General features: G+C 49.1%; 1 protein-coding gene across 2 annotated transcripts in view; it reads left to right on the forward strand.

Moving 5' to 3' along the window:
• Positions 1-3,473: 3,473 nt before the first annotated feature.
• The window catches only part of STARD8 (StAR related lipid transfer domain containing 8), a 46,098-nt gene continuing 30,508 nt past the window's right edge, over positions 3,474-19,063 (forward strand). Inside the window, exon 1 of one of the 2 annotated variants that reach the window (XM_049643897.1) lies at positions 3,474-3,620. In XM_049643897.1, the coding sequence (XP_049499854.1) occupies positions 3,560-3,620 (61 nt within the window). In that variant the 5' untranslated portion in view covers positions 3,474-3,559. Of the gene's footprint in view, positions 3,621-11,090; positions 11,175-19,063 lie in introns of those variants that run through there. The other variant, XM_049643898.1, reaches the window with a different exon arrangement.

Raw genomic sequence — 19,063 nt, forward strand, 5'->3', positions numbered from 1 at the left:
GGAGCTGCTCATCTAATTGGAATATGTCCTGCTTTTGCCAAGAATGAACTCAACCATCCTGGTGGGAAGTAGTGGAGATGGGTGGGTAAGAAAGACTCTGTTGTGGCCTGAGAGGCAGTACGTATGGTGGTTACCAGCCAAGGCTAACGGGGTTTAATTTTTTAAAATGTTTTTATTTACTTTTGAGAGACAGACAGAGCATGAGCAGGGTAGGGGCAGAAAGAGAGAAAGACACAGAATCTAAAGTAGGCTCCAGGCTTTGAGCCTTCAGCACAGAGCCTGATGCAGGGCTCGAACTCGCAAACCATGAGATCATGACCTAAGCTGAAGTTGGATGCTTAACTGACTGAACCACCCAGGCACCCCAAAGGCTGTAGGGATTCAAAGCCTAGTGGTCACTTGCAAACTATGCGGCCTTGGACAAGTTGCTTAAACTCTCTGTGCTACAGTTTTCCCACTAGAAAATAAGGGCAATGATAATAATTATACCTCCTCATAGAATTGTCATGTTGATTAAATCATATGTGGAAAGTGTTTAGAGTGTTGGTTCATATAATAAGCACTTCATTAACGTTAGCTCTTCCCAGTGAGTAATGGTCTACCGTGTGCCAGGTATGTGGTACTTCTGGGGTAAAAGGCAGTGGCCTGGAACATACACAGGCACAGGACTAATGTAGCCCATTTCCTCGAGTGTCAACTTTCCTCAAAGGCTTAAAGGAGAAAAACACCCATTTTTATAAGACAACATGGATGTATACCAGAGTTAACCAGGAAATTCAAGTAGGTGTTTAAGATAAGAGTGGGGACTTCAAAAGCATTCTCTGCAGGGAGTGAAGTCTTCTGGTTATATCTTCAGCTCTCCCAAGGTTCCTACACATTCTTCCCCACAGCCTTTAGGTTAGGGTGGAGTACTTTTGGGTTCAAAAGTTCCAGCCACAGGGACACATGTGAGCTCATGAAACTTCATTGATGGATTGTCCTCTGGGGTAAGGGTGATCACTGCCATTATATGTGTGAAACCTGAGGTTCAGCGGTCAAATTCTGCCATTGTCACTCATTAGCTGTGTGAACTTAGCAAGTCACATTATCTTTGTCATTGCTCAGTTTCTCCATCTGTAAAAGGGGGGTGATAAGGATGATGATGACAATAATAACAGTACCTACTTTAGAGGGTTGTGGTAAAAATTACATAGATGAATCCCCAAAAAGCACTCGGAACAATGCTGGGCATAGAGTTAGTGCTCAATGCATATTAGCTTTTATCAAATCCATTCTCACATTTCCTCCCACAACAACATTGTCAGGTAGGTGTCATCATGTCCATTGTATGAAGGAGGAAATTGAAGCTGTATGAGGTTAGATCACATGCCTGCTTCCTCTTTGCTAACAGAGGGCATTCCTGCAGTGGGGAGGAGGTTGGAATAAATGAGCTCTGAGGTCCTTTCCAGTTCCAAGCTTCTGTGATTCAAGTTAAACTCAGGAGCCCTTTCATATCACTGTTCTGGCTGGGGCTGAAGCAGCAGAGCTCAGGAAATGGGAGGGACTTAAGGGAGATGCCTTAGCAGGGTAGGAAATGGCTGCTGCCGCCCTTCCTTCTAGGCTGCTGCTCTGAGAGCCTGTGTCCTGCACTCCCACCCCACCAGAGAGCAAAAGGGAAACTCCTGTGCTTGGAGGAAGCTGACTGGGGCCTCCTTTTCCTCAGAGAGGAACTTGCCCCTGAGGCAGAGGCTGCTGGAAACTCAGAAGTCAAAGGTTTGGCAGTACCAAGCTGGACACAGACAGCAGACTCCCAGTGGCTGCTTACCCTGGCTTAGCTCATCCAGAATGAGGATTGCTGATAGACCAGAGGGTGCTGGGGGAGAGGAATGAGCTCCCCACTGATTTATGATCATATGGGGGAGGGGAAATTCCATTAAGTAGCATGGCCTGATAGAAGGAAGAGTGGACAGGAGATCTGACTTGATTGTGAAACAGACTCACTGTGTGGCTTTGGGCAAGTTCTCTTCCCCATGTGAAGAATATACTCATTCCATATTTTGTGAAGACCTACTGTGTGCCAACACTACCCTGGGGAAAAGGGTGAATGACATGGAGATCAACATGTTAATCTCTCATTCCTTTCCGGTTCTGACACTGAGTCTACGAAAAGCGAGTGCAAATCTCATGCAAAAAGCACATATCAATTCACAAACTCCTCTTCCTTTTCTTAGCCTGTCCCTCACAAATGGTGCTATTCTGCCCTTGTCTAGTGGCACAAGGTATGGAGATAGTAGAAGAAGGGGCTGTGACCTTTACCTGTGTATCCCCTTATCATTATTCTGGTTGAGTCATGGGATTATGCTCATGTTACAGATGAGGAAATGGAGGCTCAGAGAAGGAAAATGGCCCGGGCTTTGCCCAGTTAGTGCAGAACCACTATTAGAATCTTCCCTCCTTACTGGCCACTGCCACAAGTGGAGTGGAAATGACCAGGTCTGAGAGAGCAACTTTTTGCCTTCCCTCCATTGTAAACAAAGGCAGATAGAGACTCCCCACCATCGCTGAAAAGGGAATACAAGTTCCCTTGTTGTGGATGGAAGTTGGGGGTAAGGGAAAGAGTCATGTAATTTAGGGTCCTGTTCCAGGCTTTTTTCATGGTAGATCCTCTTCTTTGAGAATAAAAGTTAATCTTTCTTCATGGAGACTGTACTCTGTGCTAGGTACCATGTTCAGTAGCTTTAGATCTTCAAAACAGCTCTGCAACAGAGATCATTGTCCTGCTGACATGGTGACCAAGTCATTTGCATCCTTGGGCCTCAGTTTTGCTTCTCTAGAGAGAGTCTGTAAGAAAAGAATGCTTCTGCTCATAAGGTCTAGAATACTCTTGGTACTAGAAGGATTTCAAGGTGTCGTTGGAACTCAGGGTCTTGTTGTTCTGGTCAGAGACACATTAAACGGGGCTGGAAGGGTGGTGAAAAGCAGGGTCTGTAGGAGGCTGAGGAGTCAGTAAGTGAGTCAGTCTGCCAAGCTGGCTGGAGCCATTGTTCCCCTCTCCATCTGGCTGTTGCATAAGGTCTTATGCCTTGTAATGTGGTTGGTAAGATTTGGGGGAGACAGGAGGTAGAGGGGCTGACTTAGTGGCTAAGACCCCCACTATCTTTCACTGGCATAGTACAGCAAAAAGGAGTGAGATCAGTGATGAGACACCCCTCAAATCGGGGGCTAGTGTAGAAAAGGCCAAAAGGTGACTCCAACCCAGGAGAGGAGGCTGGATGGCAATGGAAGAGGCAGCGTAGCTAAGCTAAATGACTTGAGGCCAGTGTAGGATAGAGAAGAGTAGCGTCCTGCTTAAGGTGTGGGCGTGGAACTTTCTAGTCGCTACTGAGGGGGTGGGGCAATCCGGGCCTTCATTCCCTCAGCCCCTCCCTCCCTCCCTCCGATGCAGCCCTGGCTGTAGGCTCAGTCCAGGTGCGACCACCAGAGGCGCAGCGCTCCCCTTGGGAGTGGCCGGCCTGTGCATACAAGGTTGAGGCGAGGGACTGGGGGTCAGCCTTGCGGCTCCCAAAGCCCCGGGGCGCGGATGTCCTGGAAGCCGTGGGGTGTGAAGGGCACCCGGTGGGACCCGCCGCGTTGGAAACCAGGTGAAGAGAGCTGGGCGGACCCGGGCGGACACGGGTGGGAGGTCAGGGCTAGGCTTGGACTTCTTCGCTGAGAACCTGGGCGCTGCGCTGCCCTCTGCTAGGCAAAACTTGAGTCCCCCTCGCCTCCTCATCTTTGATTCCAGTCCCGTTTTGATCTACTAGCCCTATGTCAGTCTGTCTGAACCTCACCTCTGGCTGGCAGACTCCGTTTTTCAGACCTTCCATCTCCGCCCGCTGGCTTTCCTCTAATTCTTAGCCAGCTGTTCTTTCTCAAGGTGCCCCATCCTTTTATCCCAACTGTCCATCTGGCTTCGTCCCCACCCACCTCTCTCCCTCTATCTTCATCCTCCACTCAAAGAAGAGCAACATTTTGGTTGTTAACACACAATAGGCATTTAATAAACGGTAGGTCCCTTACCCCTATTCCCCCAGTACTTTCTTTGTCTCTGCCTCTGCCTTCCACCCTCCTGTCTGTTTTCCTGTCCCACTATATGTCTGACACTCTGCTTATATTTTTACTTTATCCCACTGTCTGTCCTTCTATCCCTCTTTTTGTCTCCTACCCTTGGGTCTTACTTACCTAGCTGGTAGCTCCATACCCCCCCATCACTCCAAGGTACCCTTATTGCCTCACTCTGTCCCCTTGTTGCATGACACAGCCCAGCCACCCTGGAAGCACCTTGTTAGTCATCTTGAATTGCCTAAAGCTCCACCCCAAGGCCTGTTTCCACTCCAGCAGGTCTTCCAGACTACCTGGCACTTTGTCTTTTTAAAAATTGAAAAAGTATATATTTCTCTGAGCACTTAAAACACTTTCCAGGCTCTGCTCCTTCCTTTTCTCCAATAAGTCCTCCCTTGGTCCTGCCCAAATGGTAGGGTGGAAATAGCAAACTGGGTCGGGTTTCTTGAAATGGGTTTGTCATGGAACATGAACACATTTACAGGACAGGGCCCACAGAAATCTTCAGAGCAAACTCTCTGATTGTACCTTTGTGGACTCTGAGGCCCAGAGAGGTCAAGACTCTCAGCCAAGTCACACAGCCCCTCAGTGGTAAAAGCAGGGTAGAAGCCAGAGTTGCAGTGTCCTGGACCCTGATGCAGGAAGCTTGGTGGGGGTGGGGCCCAGAAGCTACTTCCCTGGTGTTTCCTGGAGGTCTGTTGATCCAGAGATATCAGGTGTCCAACCTGGGAGCCTGGCTGTCCCCTCTCTCCTTGATCTCTGGGATGTGACCTGGCTGCCCACCTGCCTGGGTTGGGTATTCTCTATCTGGGGGCTGCTGTTGCCTCTTCCATTGGCATGGGAGCTCCAGAAGACAGGCACCCTGGCTGTTGGGCCTACTTTCTCTGTTCTCTGCTCCAGCCCCCCTGTCAGTGCCTGGGTGCCCATGTTGACTGATGGGTTGCTGTGTGTGTGTAGGGAAGCCCTGGCCCTGGTTGAAGATCAGCTCAGAGTTTTTATTTAGTTAGAATGTGTGTGTGTGTGTGTGCGCGCGCGCATGTGTGTGTGTATGTGTGTGTGTGTAGGATTGCAGAAGGGGGAAGCTGTGTTTGGAGAAGGGCACACTGAGAGGGGCTACAAGAGCCCAGACCCTTAGCTGAGTGGCCCTCGAGCCTCACCACACATCCTGTATCTTCTCTGATGTCATCCAGGAGCCTCTGAGGGTATTCTTCACGGAAAATAGACAGGGTGGGTGGCCAGAGGATGGCTCTGTCTGCTTGAATTGAAATCACCAAGTCCTAGAGACTCATAATCACAGGGTTGGACTGGGCCAGGCTCTGGGCCGGCCTGTGAAAGCTAATCCCCATCCTCCACCTCCCACCAGCAGCTGTCCCACTTTGTGGACACTATATCTGGTGGCAGCATGAGGTCAGGCCATGGTGGACTGATGGGGTAGCCTGTGGGTAGGAAGTAAGAGCCCTTGCCTTTCATCCTACTCCATCTTCTCTTTACCCTTTCAGTTTTGTCTTGAGAGCTGCTTCCCCTGAGGGACATGTGGAAAAGTCCCAGGAAAGGAGGCAGGATCCTGCCTCTTTTCAGAGGCTCTGTGTGTCCACTGCCACTAGGTGAGCTGGAGACAGTGCTGGAGGTGGGGGCCAGGTTTCTAGACTTCTGGGCTTGTTTGGTCTCAGCACCTGCTCCCTTCTTTCTCTGCCTTTCACATCAGCTTTCCTCCTTCCTTTTTCTCACTTTCCTCTGTTCTTTCTCCCCATCCTCAGAGGGCTGTCACACCCCCAACACTCCCTTCTTCTTCAGAAGCTGCATGGATGGTGGGCTTCTGGGAGCCTCACCCCTATAGGAACACACAGAGAAGCTTACAGAAGCAGAGAATGTTACAGAAAGAGGGTACTCAAGAAACCAGTCCTGTTCTCCAGATGAGGAAACTGAGCCTAGCCAGGAAGGAGAAAGCTCAAGGACTGAAACAAAGTCAGGTAGGGGGGACTATTGAGGGGTACAAGGAAGGTTCCTCTGGCCTCAGGTGTTTGTAGGTGCATGGGATTGAGGCAAGGCGAGGGGATTTGTGTTAGAAGTTGACTTGCTTTTGCTCATCTCTCCTCACCACACTATGACTGTTCTCTGAAGGGCAGGAATGAAGTGGGAGGGTGGGAGTGGACATCCTGCTCTGGGTGTCTGTGCCAGATTCACCAACTGCTCAGCCCAGGGTGACCCCCGTCTATTCGTTTGAACTGAGGCATTCCCTGAGGGAATGGTGGGTGCGCTCCATCTGCCTGCAGCAGAAAACCTCTAGCCCCTTTGAGACTGACCAGTAAAGCCAGCCATCCTGGTGTGAAATAGGACCCATCACACTGTCATGGCTCAGTGGGTCTATTGTGTTAGATTCTGGTGGCCAGCTCTCCATCAACTGACACTTTGCCTAGTGACTGTTGGAGGGATGGGGACAGAGTGTTGGGTGTTGAGGGAAGAGTGGGGGGCAGAGACTGAGTGGGCCTGGGTTCTCCCCCTCCAGCTTCCTAGTCCAAGTATGTGGAGGTCCATCATGAGTAGCACCACACACTCTTTTCAGTAGTTCCAGGAGAGGAAATAAATGCATCTGTGTCATAGGGGGGGGGGGGGGGGGGGGGGGGGGGGCGCGAGAGAGTTAGTGATCTCTGAAACTCTGCTGGCCTGTACTCCAGCTCTCCTGACAGCCAAGCCCAGGGCTCTCAGCCCAGCAGAGAGCTCCCCATTTCAGGGTACTCTGGAGTGTGGGTTGGGCACAGCCAGAGTGATTTCCTGGGCTGTGGGCTGAGAGGGAGTCTTTGTGCTCTTCTGGACATAGCTCTGTGCCTTCACTCCCACTTGGCAATGCACAGTGAGGTGCCTGTGTGCTCCTCACCTCTTCAATCCCCTCCCACTACCAAATCCCCTTCTCCCCACATTGGCTCTGCTCTGGCTGCCCCTCTTAGTGCAAACCCCTCTGCCATGGCATGGCTCCTGAGGATTTTTTTTTAATGAGCTGTAACTATCTCATGTTGTGGAAGTCTGATCAGTATCCCCCTTTCATGAAATTGGGTGGGGGCCCCCAAATCTTTGGAGAGCAGGCCTTGACCCTCCCAGGATTGACTGGTGGGCTTTTGATGAGGCATGCAGGAATGTGTGTGCAAGTGTGAGGACATCCATGGTCATGTGCTGTGCGGGGCTGGTCCAAGTGTAATTCATTTTCCCCCCATGGTTCCTACTCCCCTTTTTTCTTCTCAGCTCAGGTCCCTGGATTTGCTGCTGCTCCTTTAGCTCCATGGAAAAGAGTAGTGGAAGGGCCTGTTTCATTACCCTCAGCCATTCCAGAGTGGCTGCAACAGCCTGAGGAATCCCCATTCCTAGGCAGGGAGGAGTATGGGGGCTGTTATAAGTCCAGATAGGCACTTATTGGGACTCAAGTGTCTTGGAGTGAGGCCCACAGTAACAGCATATGGAGTTTGTCTCTGCCATATCCTGGAAGAAAAGGAATGATTGGCCTTGGAAAAAAGCTGAGCTGTCAAACACCTTCAGTGCTATCCTGTCACCTGCCCTTTACAGTACATCCTCACATCCATTGTCTTAATTTTGCCTGCTAGGGATTATGCTCTACTCTCATTTTACAGGCCAAAAAACTGATGGTTGGTGGTGCAATGACTTCCCCCTCAGTGACAGCCAGAAAATGGTAGAACTGGGAGTAGACCCAACTCTCCTACTTTCTGATCCAGGGCTTTTTCCATTTCTCAGTGCCTCTGTCACCACTAATCTAACACTTTGAATCACTTATTATGTACTAGCCACCATTCTAAGTGTGCTTTAGCCCAGTGGATCCACTCAACAGCCACATAAGGTCAGGACTGTGATTATCATCCACACTTTACAGGTGAGGAAACTGAGGCACAGAAAGTTGGAAAATACCTACCAGAACCGGCCTTTGTTCTTAGGCTGTATGGCTCCAGAATCCATCATACTGCTCTTTGTATGGCATAGCTGGGCTTTCATAGTGGTAGAAATATAGAAACCCCATGTATAGGGCATGGAAATGCATACATGTACCCACGGCTTTTCCACCTGCTCTCAGCCTGCCCTCATGCACTCTACATTTCCCTGCTTAATGCCTGAGCTGGCATCCAAGGTAGCAGCAGCAGCAGCAGCAGCACTATATGACACACAGTCAGTAAATAGTGGGGGTGTGTGGGAAAAGGACACCCAGGACCTAAAGGCTCCAGTTATCACCAGAGCCACTCCAGATGCAACCCAGAAAGCAGATTATCGAAAGTTACTATTTCTTGGGGCGCCTGGGTGGCTCAGTCGGTTGGGCATCCGACTTCGGCTCAGGTCATGATCTCGCGGTCCGTGAGTTCGAGCCCGGCGTCGGGCTCTGTGCTGAAAGCTCAGAGCCTGGAGCCTGTTTCAGATTCTGTGTCTCCCTCTTTCTCTGACCTTCCCCCATTCATGCTCTGTCTCTCTCTGTCTCAAAAATGAATAAACGTTAAAAAAACTAAAAAAGAAGAACTTAAATTATAAAAAAAAAAAAAGAAAGTTACTATTTCTTCATCTGTTCCAGGCACCATTATTGTATATTTGTTCCATGTAAGACTCTGGTTTAGGTCAGAGCATGGGAGTAGATCAGGGAGCAAGAATGAAGAGAGTGAGCTATCTCCTTCTAAAGAGGCTGAGTTCTTGCCTTTCTGAAACTCATGGGGTAAGAGAAGGAGATCAAGAAAGACCCAAAGAAACAGTCTAGATATTGTTTGGACTATTGATTGATTGATTGATTGCGGGGGGGCACCTGGGTGGCTCAGTCGGTTGAGCATCTGACTTCTGCTCAGTTCATGGTCTCACAGTTAATGAGTTTGAGTCCCATGTCAGGCTCTGTGCTGACAGTTCAGAGTGTGGAGCCTGCTTCAGATTCTGTGTGTGTGTGCCTCTCTCTGCCCCTCCCCTGCTCGTGCTCTGTCTCTGTCTTTCAAAAATAAATAAACATTAAAAAATGCATTTCTATTTATTTATTGCTTGGGCCATTCTACGATGTCACAAGGTACATGGCAAATATTAGGATTATAGCTTTCTCTGGCTATTGTGTTCACTTAGTCATTCGACAGATATTTTTATTGAGTACACACATGCTCTATGCCAGGCATGTGAAGCTCTTGTTCTACTTATTTGTAGCACTTGCTCTTTTTGTAGTTTTTGTACTTTCTGTAGCTTTCCCTTTTTTAGTTTTCCGGTTTGATTACCTTAAAAAAAAAAAAGAACTGGATGTCTCAGGACCCATCATGTCTGATTTAGTTAAATGAATCTACTAAAAGGTAAGTGGGGTTTGGTCATTATCTATATGAATGTAATTTCTTCATGGTTGTCCCTTGAATATCTTTCAACATTCATTCATCCATTAACAAACATTACTGAGAAACTACTGTAGACACTGTGCTTGGTGCCATGAGGTGGATGGAATTGGCTCTGACGTGGTTTCCTGCCCTTAGGGAAGCTATAGGATATCCTTTTAGCATTTTCCAGAAGCAAGATAAGTTTGGCTCCAACTCAGAGCTTTAGGGATGCATACAAACATAACAGCACAGCCTCAGAAAGGAGGTCTTCTACCTTCCCACCCATCATAGTGGTTCCTGACTCTGGATGGGATTTTGTTTCAAGAAGTGAGTTCTGTTGTACAGAACTCCAAGACCCACAGGTACATGACTCATCTTAAACAAAGTGCCAGCTCCAGTGTTGCCATTGAGAGGAAAGGAGGTGTGCACACTGGAGGTAGACTTGCTTCATTATTTCTCCTCTGATTCTCATCAAGGCCAGTAGGTAAGTAAGGTGGGATAATTCTAATGAGTCTGAATACCAGACAGTAGGGGGACACCTGGGGCTATGTCTGTCTTTGCCATTGCCTGGGTGACCTTAAGAAAGTTGCCGTCCCAAGAAACATGAATTTTTGCTTTCATCTGTGTTGGGTACTTTGGCAAACAAATTAGATGGATGTGGAGCCTGTTTTCTACCTGTTAGGTATGGAGAAAATAACCCATGTGCAGGTATTATCCCTGCTATGGATTTGGTGGGTCAAGATGAGCGAGTATTCTCTTCCCAGTTTCTGTATTTGTAAATGTGGAGGATGGTAGTTGGATGGCATGGCACCTTGAGTACTCCAGATCCCAGCTAATAGGAGTCCTCAATTCAACAGTGAAATCATGGTTGTGAACATGTATTGGAACTTTGTGAGGAAAGGCAAGAGAGAGATCAAATCTTAACACTCTGTTTCTTACCGAATTTAAACCAACTCTCTGATGGTACTTGCTGATACACTCTTGGGAGCCCTCGTCTGCCATGGTTAATGTATATGCTCCAAGTTTTCCATGCATTTCCCCGCGGGGGTAGTGTTTGGACTTGAGTCAGAGAGCTGGGGTAGTGGGAAAGTTGCAGAATGCTGGGGCCTGAGCAAAGTGGGGATGGCAACTTCCTGCTCACATATTTAATGTCCAAGATTCTCTCTTGATTGTCCGTACTAATCAGAGATCTCACTGAAGTTGTCTTCTGAAATCCCTATAAATTATCCTCAGCAAGCCACTGAATCTTCACGTCTACATGGCACATGTATTTAAATCCCCCATATGGTACCAGGCACATTCAGAGCCCAATAAATAAACTGTGCGCCTGGCCAACTCTGTCTTTCACCTTCAGTCGCTAGCTCTGGCTTGACTGCTCCCCGCCTACCCCCTCCTCACTAGCGGTGTGACCTGAGGAAGAGGCAGCGGCGAGGTTATTGGAGGAGCTAGAAGGCAGAGCCCCGCCCACCACAATTTGGGCGACTTTTGGGGGAGTCCGATGGGCCGGACTGCGGCCTCATTGGTCGAAGGTCGTGTAGGTGGGCGGGGCGTCCCTGTCGCCCAACTCGCTGCCGTTCCCTCCCCACCTGCGCCGAAAGTGGCCTCAGATTGACAACAGCTAAGCAGCTGCGGCAGCTGCTATTCTGGCTGGCACCATTACCCACGCCCGACCCTAGGCTCCGCGCGTGCCCCGGACGGAGCAGTCCCTCCTGCACTCACGTCCTGCGCACTGGCAGGGTCTTGAACCAAAGCAGTGGACGCGGCCTCCAGGTAGGAGCTGGGGAGACGGCAGGGAGAAATCCGGACCAGCAGGGCCTCCTGGGCCCCCTTGCCCGGCCTAGCCTCGGGCGCGCTCTGGCCCGGCCCCCGCTCCTAGCGGTTCGGCTGGGCGGCACACACAGGAGGCGCGGAGGAAGCAAGCCCAGCCACCTTCCGCCCTGGGATTTGGGGTTGGAGTCGCCGAAACTGGGGGACCCCCTGAGCCGGCTGGCAGCGCTTCTCCCCAGGGAAGTCTGGTAGTAGAAGGAGGTTTTCTGCCTGTTATCCAGGGCCTGGCCAGAGTCCGAAGGCGTAGCTGTGGGGCTTTGGAGGGGAACTGGAACCAAGCAGGGGTGGCAGGCCTTTGGGCTCTGCGCCACTTCGCCTACCCTTTTCCTTCCTCTGCTTTTGAGGGCATTTCCAGAAAGCCCCAGTCCGGCCCTATGGGCTTTCCCCTTGGCCACTGTCTTCCCTTCTGAGAAATGCTCCAGACTTTCCTGGTAGTTAAGGTAGCTGTAGGGATCAAGTGAAAACCTTTGGAGAAGTCGCATCTTTCAGGGCCAAGTTTCCCCATGAAATCCAAAATGGGTTTGGATTACAGATGCTCTCACGAAAGGTCTTTTAATGGAAGTTTTTGGGATTTTCAAATTAGTTAGGCTGGGGTTTTCTCCATTTCTCTTCCCCCAAGACTCTGTAAACTTAAGCACTGAATTAGAACTCAGGAAACTGGGGTTCAGCCACTAATTCATGTGACCTTAGGTGAGTCATGCTACTTCTGGGGGCCACAGTGTTTTCAACTGCACTTCAGGTGGTGGGCTGCATTTTAGTATCGCAAGGGCCAGTCTCTTCCATGACATTTGGTGACTTGTCACATGGTGAAAGGTTGTCTTTGAGATGCTTGGGGTGACAGGAACTATTCAGATGGAAATCTTTGTGGTGATATGCAGCCAAGCCCCCTGTAACTAGTAGTGGTGGGAAGGGTGAGCAGGACAACAGCCAGACTGAATGTGGGGCCAACTCAGAGCCGGGACTACAGAAGTTGGGCTGGAGAAGCCTGGCTTGTTTCTATCCCACTTGGAGCACCCAGGTCTGCCCACCCAGGAGGAGAGGGTGATGAATCACACCAGGGCTATTTTCAAACCCTGACTCCTACTGTGAGACCTGTTCCTGTCTCCATCCTAGGGGTTGCTGTCACCACCCACCATCTTGTGTTATTGCTCTCTGAATCTTCTCCACACATCCATCTGTCTGGAATAAAGAAGAGACAGTTTCTATCTGGGTATGGGAAGGCATAGTGTCCAAGGGCATAAGGAAGGAGGCATGGCTGCAGGTGGTTTATGAATGGTTGATGGAGCAAGTGGGTAAGAGTGTGATGGTTATGATGGTGTTGGGTGTTGGTGGTTCTTTTACCCTAAAACTACAGCTACCATATCAGTGGATATTCTGGGCTTGATCCTCATTTTCAGGATTTAGTCTTTGTCCAGTTTTGTTCTAGGGTTAGGGTTTGGAATTTCTGCTCCCTGGACCCCTGTAACCAGGGCTAGAAAACACCACATGGATAGAATCCTGTTTCCCTTCTTCGCTTGCCTTCTGTTCACCTCTTAAGCAACTCTTCAGGAAGTATGCTAAACCTCCCTGTGCATCTGCAGCTCCCCTCCCCTATCTGGGGTGGGGGAAGACATTGTTGAGAGATATCTGGAGGTGTTTAGAGCATGAAGAGGGGCAGAAGGTGCACAAAGAAGCTGTGTATCTTGAGTGACTGCTGCAGAGTGGAGCATGAGTTGGGCAGGGCCAATGGAAGGGCCTTCCTTATTAAAGCACACCTCCAGAGTTTGAGCATAGGAGCAAAGAAAGTGGCACAAAGAGGCCTGAACTTTGACCCACTCTGTCTTCTTGAAGTTTTAAAATTCTATTCTTAGGGATAGGGATTGGAGAGGGAGCAGAGGGCCCCTGGAGCGTGGTATAGGAATACCAGCAACAATACAAAAGCAAGAAGTTCCAAAGGGAGGAGAGGATGGAGTCTCTAATCTGGGTGCTGTTGCAGCTGCCTGTGCTTTTCTGCTAGGACTCTCTTGGAGCTTCCTGTTCTAGCCATGGAAAAAGTTCAGGTTCAATGGATGCCAGTCCTAAGAAAAGCAGACTGTGCCCCCACTTTTCTCAAGAAGGTGGGGCAAGGGGTCTCTGGCTGGAAGAAGGAATTGCCTCTGGCTTGAATAAAGTAGAACTTATTCTTTGGGCCTCAAGTTTGGGTAAGATCAAGTGTCAGGCCCCTGGGCTCTTGGGGGGCTGTTATCAGATAAAATAGAGATAAGAGATCTCAAATCTGTTATCAGATAAAATAGAGATAAGAGATCTCAAAAATGCAAGGGCTCTAGGATAGGAAGTGTGAACTCCCCTATCCTGCAACCCTAAACAAAGTAGTTGAGCACAGGGCTGGGCACACAGTTGCTGGTGTCAAGTGTTTATTAAGGCTTTTCTCACCTGTGACTTGAAATCTTGGTTTGTGTGTATATGAGGAGTGAGGACCAGTCCTTGAATCAGTCTGTCACAAGTCTGAAATGCTGTGTTTGTGTGTTGAGTCTCCTCTTTCCCAGCCTTCCACCTTGGGAACTCACATGTACACAATTGTCCCTGTGGACAATTGCTGTTCCTGTTTACCCCAACTCTCAGGGACTGTAGAACTGGATGTTAAGTTCCTCAGACCCTCAGGGGTCCAGGGAGGTATGGGGCAAAACACAGGGGACTGAGAGCTGGATGTGTGAAGTTTAAATTTTTTTTAGTGTTTATGTATTTATTTTTTTTGAGAGAGAGACAGAGTGTAAGTGGGGGAGGGCAGAGAGAGAGGGAGACACAGAATCCGAACCAGGCTCCAGGCTCTGAGCTGTCAGCAGAGCCGGATGCGGGGCTCAAACTCACCAACCGTGAAATCATGACCTGAGCTGAAGTCAGACGCTCAACTGACTGAGCCACCCAGGTGCCCCTGAATATATGAGGTTTAAATCCAAGCTCTGCTGTTCCATTCGTGACCTGTCAGACTCTTGGTTTCTCCCCACTCTTTGCACTTCACTGGATTAAGTGAGGGGATCCATGGCTAAGTGCTTTGTAAACTACCAAGTTCTATACAAATTATTAGTCATTAAGTTCAGTCTTGGCTTGGTCTTGTAGAGGACAAAGAATGTAACCTTCATCTTCAGGGAATTACCATCTAGTTTGGGGGTTACTGGCATAAATAATGAGTATGTCATACTAAATCTTTACTTCAGTGAGAACTTTTTAAAAGACTATTACAAAGACTTTCAAACATATATAAAAGTAGAGATGATTAGTGTAATGAGGCCCCATGTACTCATCACTCAACTGCAACAGCCATTAGCCCATCACCAATCCTGCCTATTAACACTTCCACCTCCTTACCTTCTTTCTTGTTATTCTGAAACAAACCCAAAGCATCTTATCAATTTATATGTAAGTAGTCTAGTATATATCTCTAAAATATAAGGATTCGTAAAAAATAGCCACTGTACTATTAGCACATCTAAAACAGCCCCTTAATACTGTCAAATATCCTGACAGTGTTCATATTTCCAATTGTTGAGGGGACTGTTTTGCCCTGGCAAGCCTGACTAGGGAGCCATTGGTTTTGACTGAGGGGAAGGTGGCTGACGGAGGCAAGGCAGTGACATTTGAGCTGAACCTTTGAAGAGAGGCCCAGGGAAAGTCAATTAGGGAGCCCTAGCTCCTCATTTTATAACACTTGGCCACAGTCTCTGGGGCTGCAGCTACAGAGACTGACTTGTGGGATCTTCTTGTGGAAACTTTGTGCCTTGCTTCTCTAGCAGTAAATGGGGTAAACTCTCCCACTTGCTTCCCCAGTTCCAGGGCCACCCAGGAGCTTGAGGTCAGCAGGCCTGGGAGAATTCCTGGGAGGATTCTTTCCTCCTGACCCCTTCCCTCTCTCCTGAGGCCACTTTGGAGCAAAACAGGATGCATTCAGGATGAGCGTCTTTCCCAGCTTGTCATCTAATCACCAAGGCCCAGCTTGGAGCTTCCTCTCTCATTCATGATAAAAACCCTCACTGTCTCCTTTTTCCCTCCACCCCAGTAAGGGTGTGCTGACTTCCTCCACATCCGGACCAGCCCTCCTCCACCCCATGTGGAGCTGAGGGACAGCTTCCCTCATCCAGGTCTCTCTTCCTAATGCCCCAGAGCAGGCTGTGAAAGGGACAGAAAGACCCCATGAGTGCTCTCCCTGGCTGCAGCCTCCTGCTCTTGGGCTGTCCTTGGGAAAGGAGTGGCTCCTTTCCAACAAGCCTGGGGTCCTGCCACTGCTTGGTTAATGATTGAGCCACATAATAACCACCTTGAAAAGTCACCTCTGGGGATGGCCATTAACTAACTCCCTGTCTACCCCAGGCCTTAAGGGGATCCCATCTTAACCCTCACTTCCCCCAAGAATACATTAACAAACATTCTTTAACAGGAACTTCCAGGGCCAATTAAACATCTGTCCCTCTGTTTTCGTTTGGGCAAACAGAAGTTGTTATTCACATTGCTGAAGGACACACATTCATTTGGGTGGTATTGAGAGAGTCAGGGAGTTGAGTTGATAGGAATTCAGATGGGCAGTTGGGGTAAGGGGGATTTTTAGGCATCATAGTCAGAAGGGGCTGGGGATGTTTCCAGGAGCACCTGAGCCCCTAATGTCAATTTGAAAGAGCAAGAAATGTCCACCCAAAGGATCTTCCCCGTTAGTGGGGCTATGTGCATGTGTTTCTTTTGAGTATAGCTGTGGGTCCCCGCACACAAGGCAAGGACATGAACTGTCAGCCACGCTGCTGCTGTAAGGCTGAGGCCTCCATAGTGGAGGAGGAGACCTTCCTTCAAGAGCCTGTATCTTGACAAACAGTGGGAATTGGGAAGGCTCAGGCCAGGTCCAGTTTGGAAAGCTCTGGACCACAAGCAGTTTTCTGCAGTTTCAGTGAGAAGAAAAGGAACCGACATTTAGTGAACCATGTAAGCCTACTATAGAGTCAGGAAACCTGGCTTCTGGTTGTGCCTCTCTGTAGCTACCTCTACATGAGTGACTTTAGAGAAGACATTGCTTTCTCTGTGCCTCAGTTTCCACATCTTTAAAATCATCAGGGCAAGTGGCGTGGACTCAATGGTCTCTCAGGTTTTCCATTCCACCTGTAAAATTATGCATGCCCAGTCAAAACCTTTTGCTTATCCAGGTCAATTGGCTTTAAATTCTGCCAGGCCTGGTCACTAAATATTCCCAGTTGGCTGGTCAGTTTGGGCTGACCAGGCCTTGAACTGCCAGAGCTTGGGTTTTCCTTGAGCATGGGCTTTTGTACAGTTTGCTCTCGAGCCCCCTCCCCATGTTTGTGTCTGTTCCAAGTGGCTACCCTCTGACCCATTCTGCCACAAGTTAATGAATGACCTGCTCTCCGTGGGTAGTGCCAACCTAAGGTGCTCCTGGGATCCCGGGTCTCTGTGGCAAGTGGCCAAGGGCTTAGCTGGCCCCAGTCACCTTTATGCTTTCTCCCATAATACCCCAGAGGTAGGAAGGAGACAGAGCTCAGGGGACAAGGGCCTTTAGAGGTCCAACTATCCTTATGAACCTAGATCTTCCCGCCAAGTATTTGTGCAGCTCTTGTTCCCCCATTTTCAGTACATGGGAGCACAATGTTCAAAGCAGTTGCTTTCATTCATGGACTATTCAAAAGTTTTTGCTTATGTTGGATTGAACTCTGTATCTCTGTGGCTTCTATAATGCTGGATCCCAGCTCTGCCCCCTGGGACCACCTAGCCACTGTCCTCTCTGACTTTCAGAGGTCTGAGGTTGGAATCCAAGTCCTCCTGCATCTTCTCTAGGACAAACAGCCTCAGTTCCTCCAAGTACTCCTCCAGGTACTAGGGGCAAGTCCCCTTCCCAGCCTCGTTACTGCCTTCTGCACATGCTACTATTTGTGGCCCTGGGAATGGGAAATGGCCACTTTCCTCTTTCTATTTCTAGCCTGAACTTTTCTATAAGATTTCTCTATCATCTTTTTCTGGTGACTAACAGGTGAATCCCCAGAGTCTTGGGTCCAAGCACCTTATGCAGCTCTCTGATTTGTTTGTTGGTCAGGTCCAGCCAGTTCTCATGACTGGGGAGCCATTGGAGGCTAGAGCTTTCTTCTTATTGTCTTCATAGCAGAGGGCAAGCCTAGTGAGAGGAGGTACTTACCTTTGACCAGTTGACTGCAGTGTACTCTGTGGGGTCTGCTGGTATATCCTGTTTTCCTGCCACTTGCTTTCTTCCTTTGAGCTGGTGGAGGTGCGGGGAAGGGGATATTTTAAGGAGTACTGAACCCGGAAATGAGTATGAGCCATGCCCACAGTAGGGCCAGAAGGGTGAATCGGACAGGGAGAAATACCAACTCAGCCATTCCTCTTCTGCAATTGATGATTATGACAACAATAAATCTTCCCATTTCTTTCCATTTCCAAGGCACTTTCACTTCTGTGATTCCATTCTGTTCTTAGAGCAGCCCAGTAAGATAAGCAGTGTGATCCTTGTTGATATGTGCCTGTGGCCCAGAAAGGGGAAGGGAATGGTCTCCAAGGAGGGAGGATTTAGAACCCAGGTCTCCTGATATTCAGCCGTCCCTGTTTCCCCTAAACCACACCCGGCAGCCAAGGCATCTGGGGCTGACTCAACAGCTTCCTCACCACAGAGGAACCTCTGCCCAGGCTGCAACTCTGTTCCCATGGTAGAGGGAACAATCTCCAGGGGAGGTGGCCAAGGATTTCCTGTCCTTTATCTGGGCTGGCCAAAGGCTGGCCTGTCTGAGGTGTGAGACATGCACTTGCAGCCAGCTTTTCTGCTCCAGGCTGAGGTCAAGTCAGGCTGGGGCTAGGAGCACGGAGCTTGGGAAGCGCTTGGCCCCAGACATCTGGCCTGAGCAGCCCCTACCTGAGCAGGGCTTTCTAAATCGGAACAACATTTGTAGAGGGACTTGTGGGAAAGGGGCCAGAGTGGAGATGAAGCAAAACTCATGCTGATTTGTATACATGGAGCTTGAGGCAGGAAAGTGTCATGGTGGGGAGCAGGGGCTCTGGTATAAACAGCACTGGGTGACTTTGGGCAAATTACTTAACCTCTGTGAGCCTCCATTTTGTCTGCTATGAAATGGAGATCTGTACCTACCTCATGGGGTTGCTGAGTATTAAATCCCATAATACAAAAAGAAATCTCACTATTATTATTGTTTAGTAGTACTTTGTGCCACCTCGTCACTTTGCTGTTTTTCAATGACCTGGAGAAGTGCAGTGCTCAAACATGCTGCCCCCTAGGCATTACGTCTGGATTTTTCTGTCACTTCAGATTCCACCTTCCCCAGAAAAGCATTCCTTGGCCATACCCACCTATAGGGATCCCTCCCTCTGGCCTCCTTTAGTGGCATTTGTGGCACTGCAACAGGTTTTAGTAACCCTGATCCACCAATAATAGTAAATTCTTCTGAGGTATTGGCACATTTGACCTTATTTAGCTCTCAGGATAATTCTGTAAGGTAGGTGCTGCTATCATCATCCCCATTTTATGTATGAAGAAGCAGAGGCAAGAAGAGGTTAAATGAAGAAGTTACTCAAGGTCCCTTAGCTAGGGAATGATGGAGCTGAGATCAGGACCCAAGCAGGCTGACTCTACCACTCACACCCTTAGCAACAGTACCATGCTTCTTCTCCGTTTCCCAGTTGCCTGGCCAGGAGGCAAGAGCTGAGACTTGGGCCTTCCTTCTGCCCCTGACAGCTTATTGTACCCACCAGTGATCAGTCACTCCTGGGCAGCAGTCCCTAGGTCCTTGCCTGCCCCCTCCCCACCAAGATGGACAGATGGAGAGGAGAGAAAATCAAAG

The sequence above is a fragment of the Panthera uncia genome, chromosome X (assembly GCF_023721935.1).
Source record: "Panthera uncia isolate 11264 chromosome X, Puncia_PCG_1.0, whole genome shotgun sequence".
Taxonomy (NCBI): Eukaryota; Metazoa; Chordata; class Mammalia; order Carnivora; family Felidae; genus Panthera; species Panthera uncia.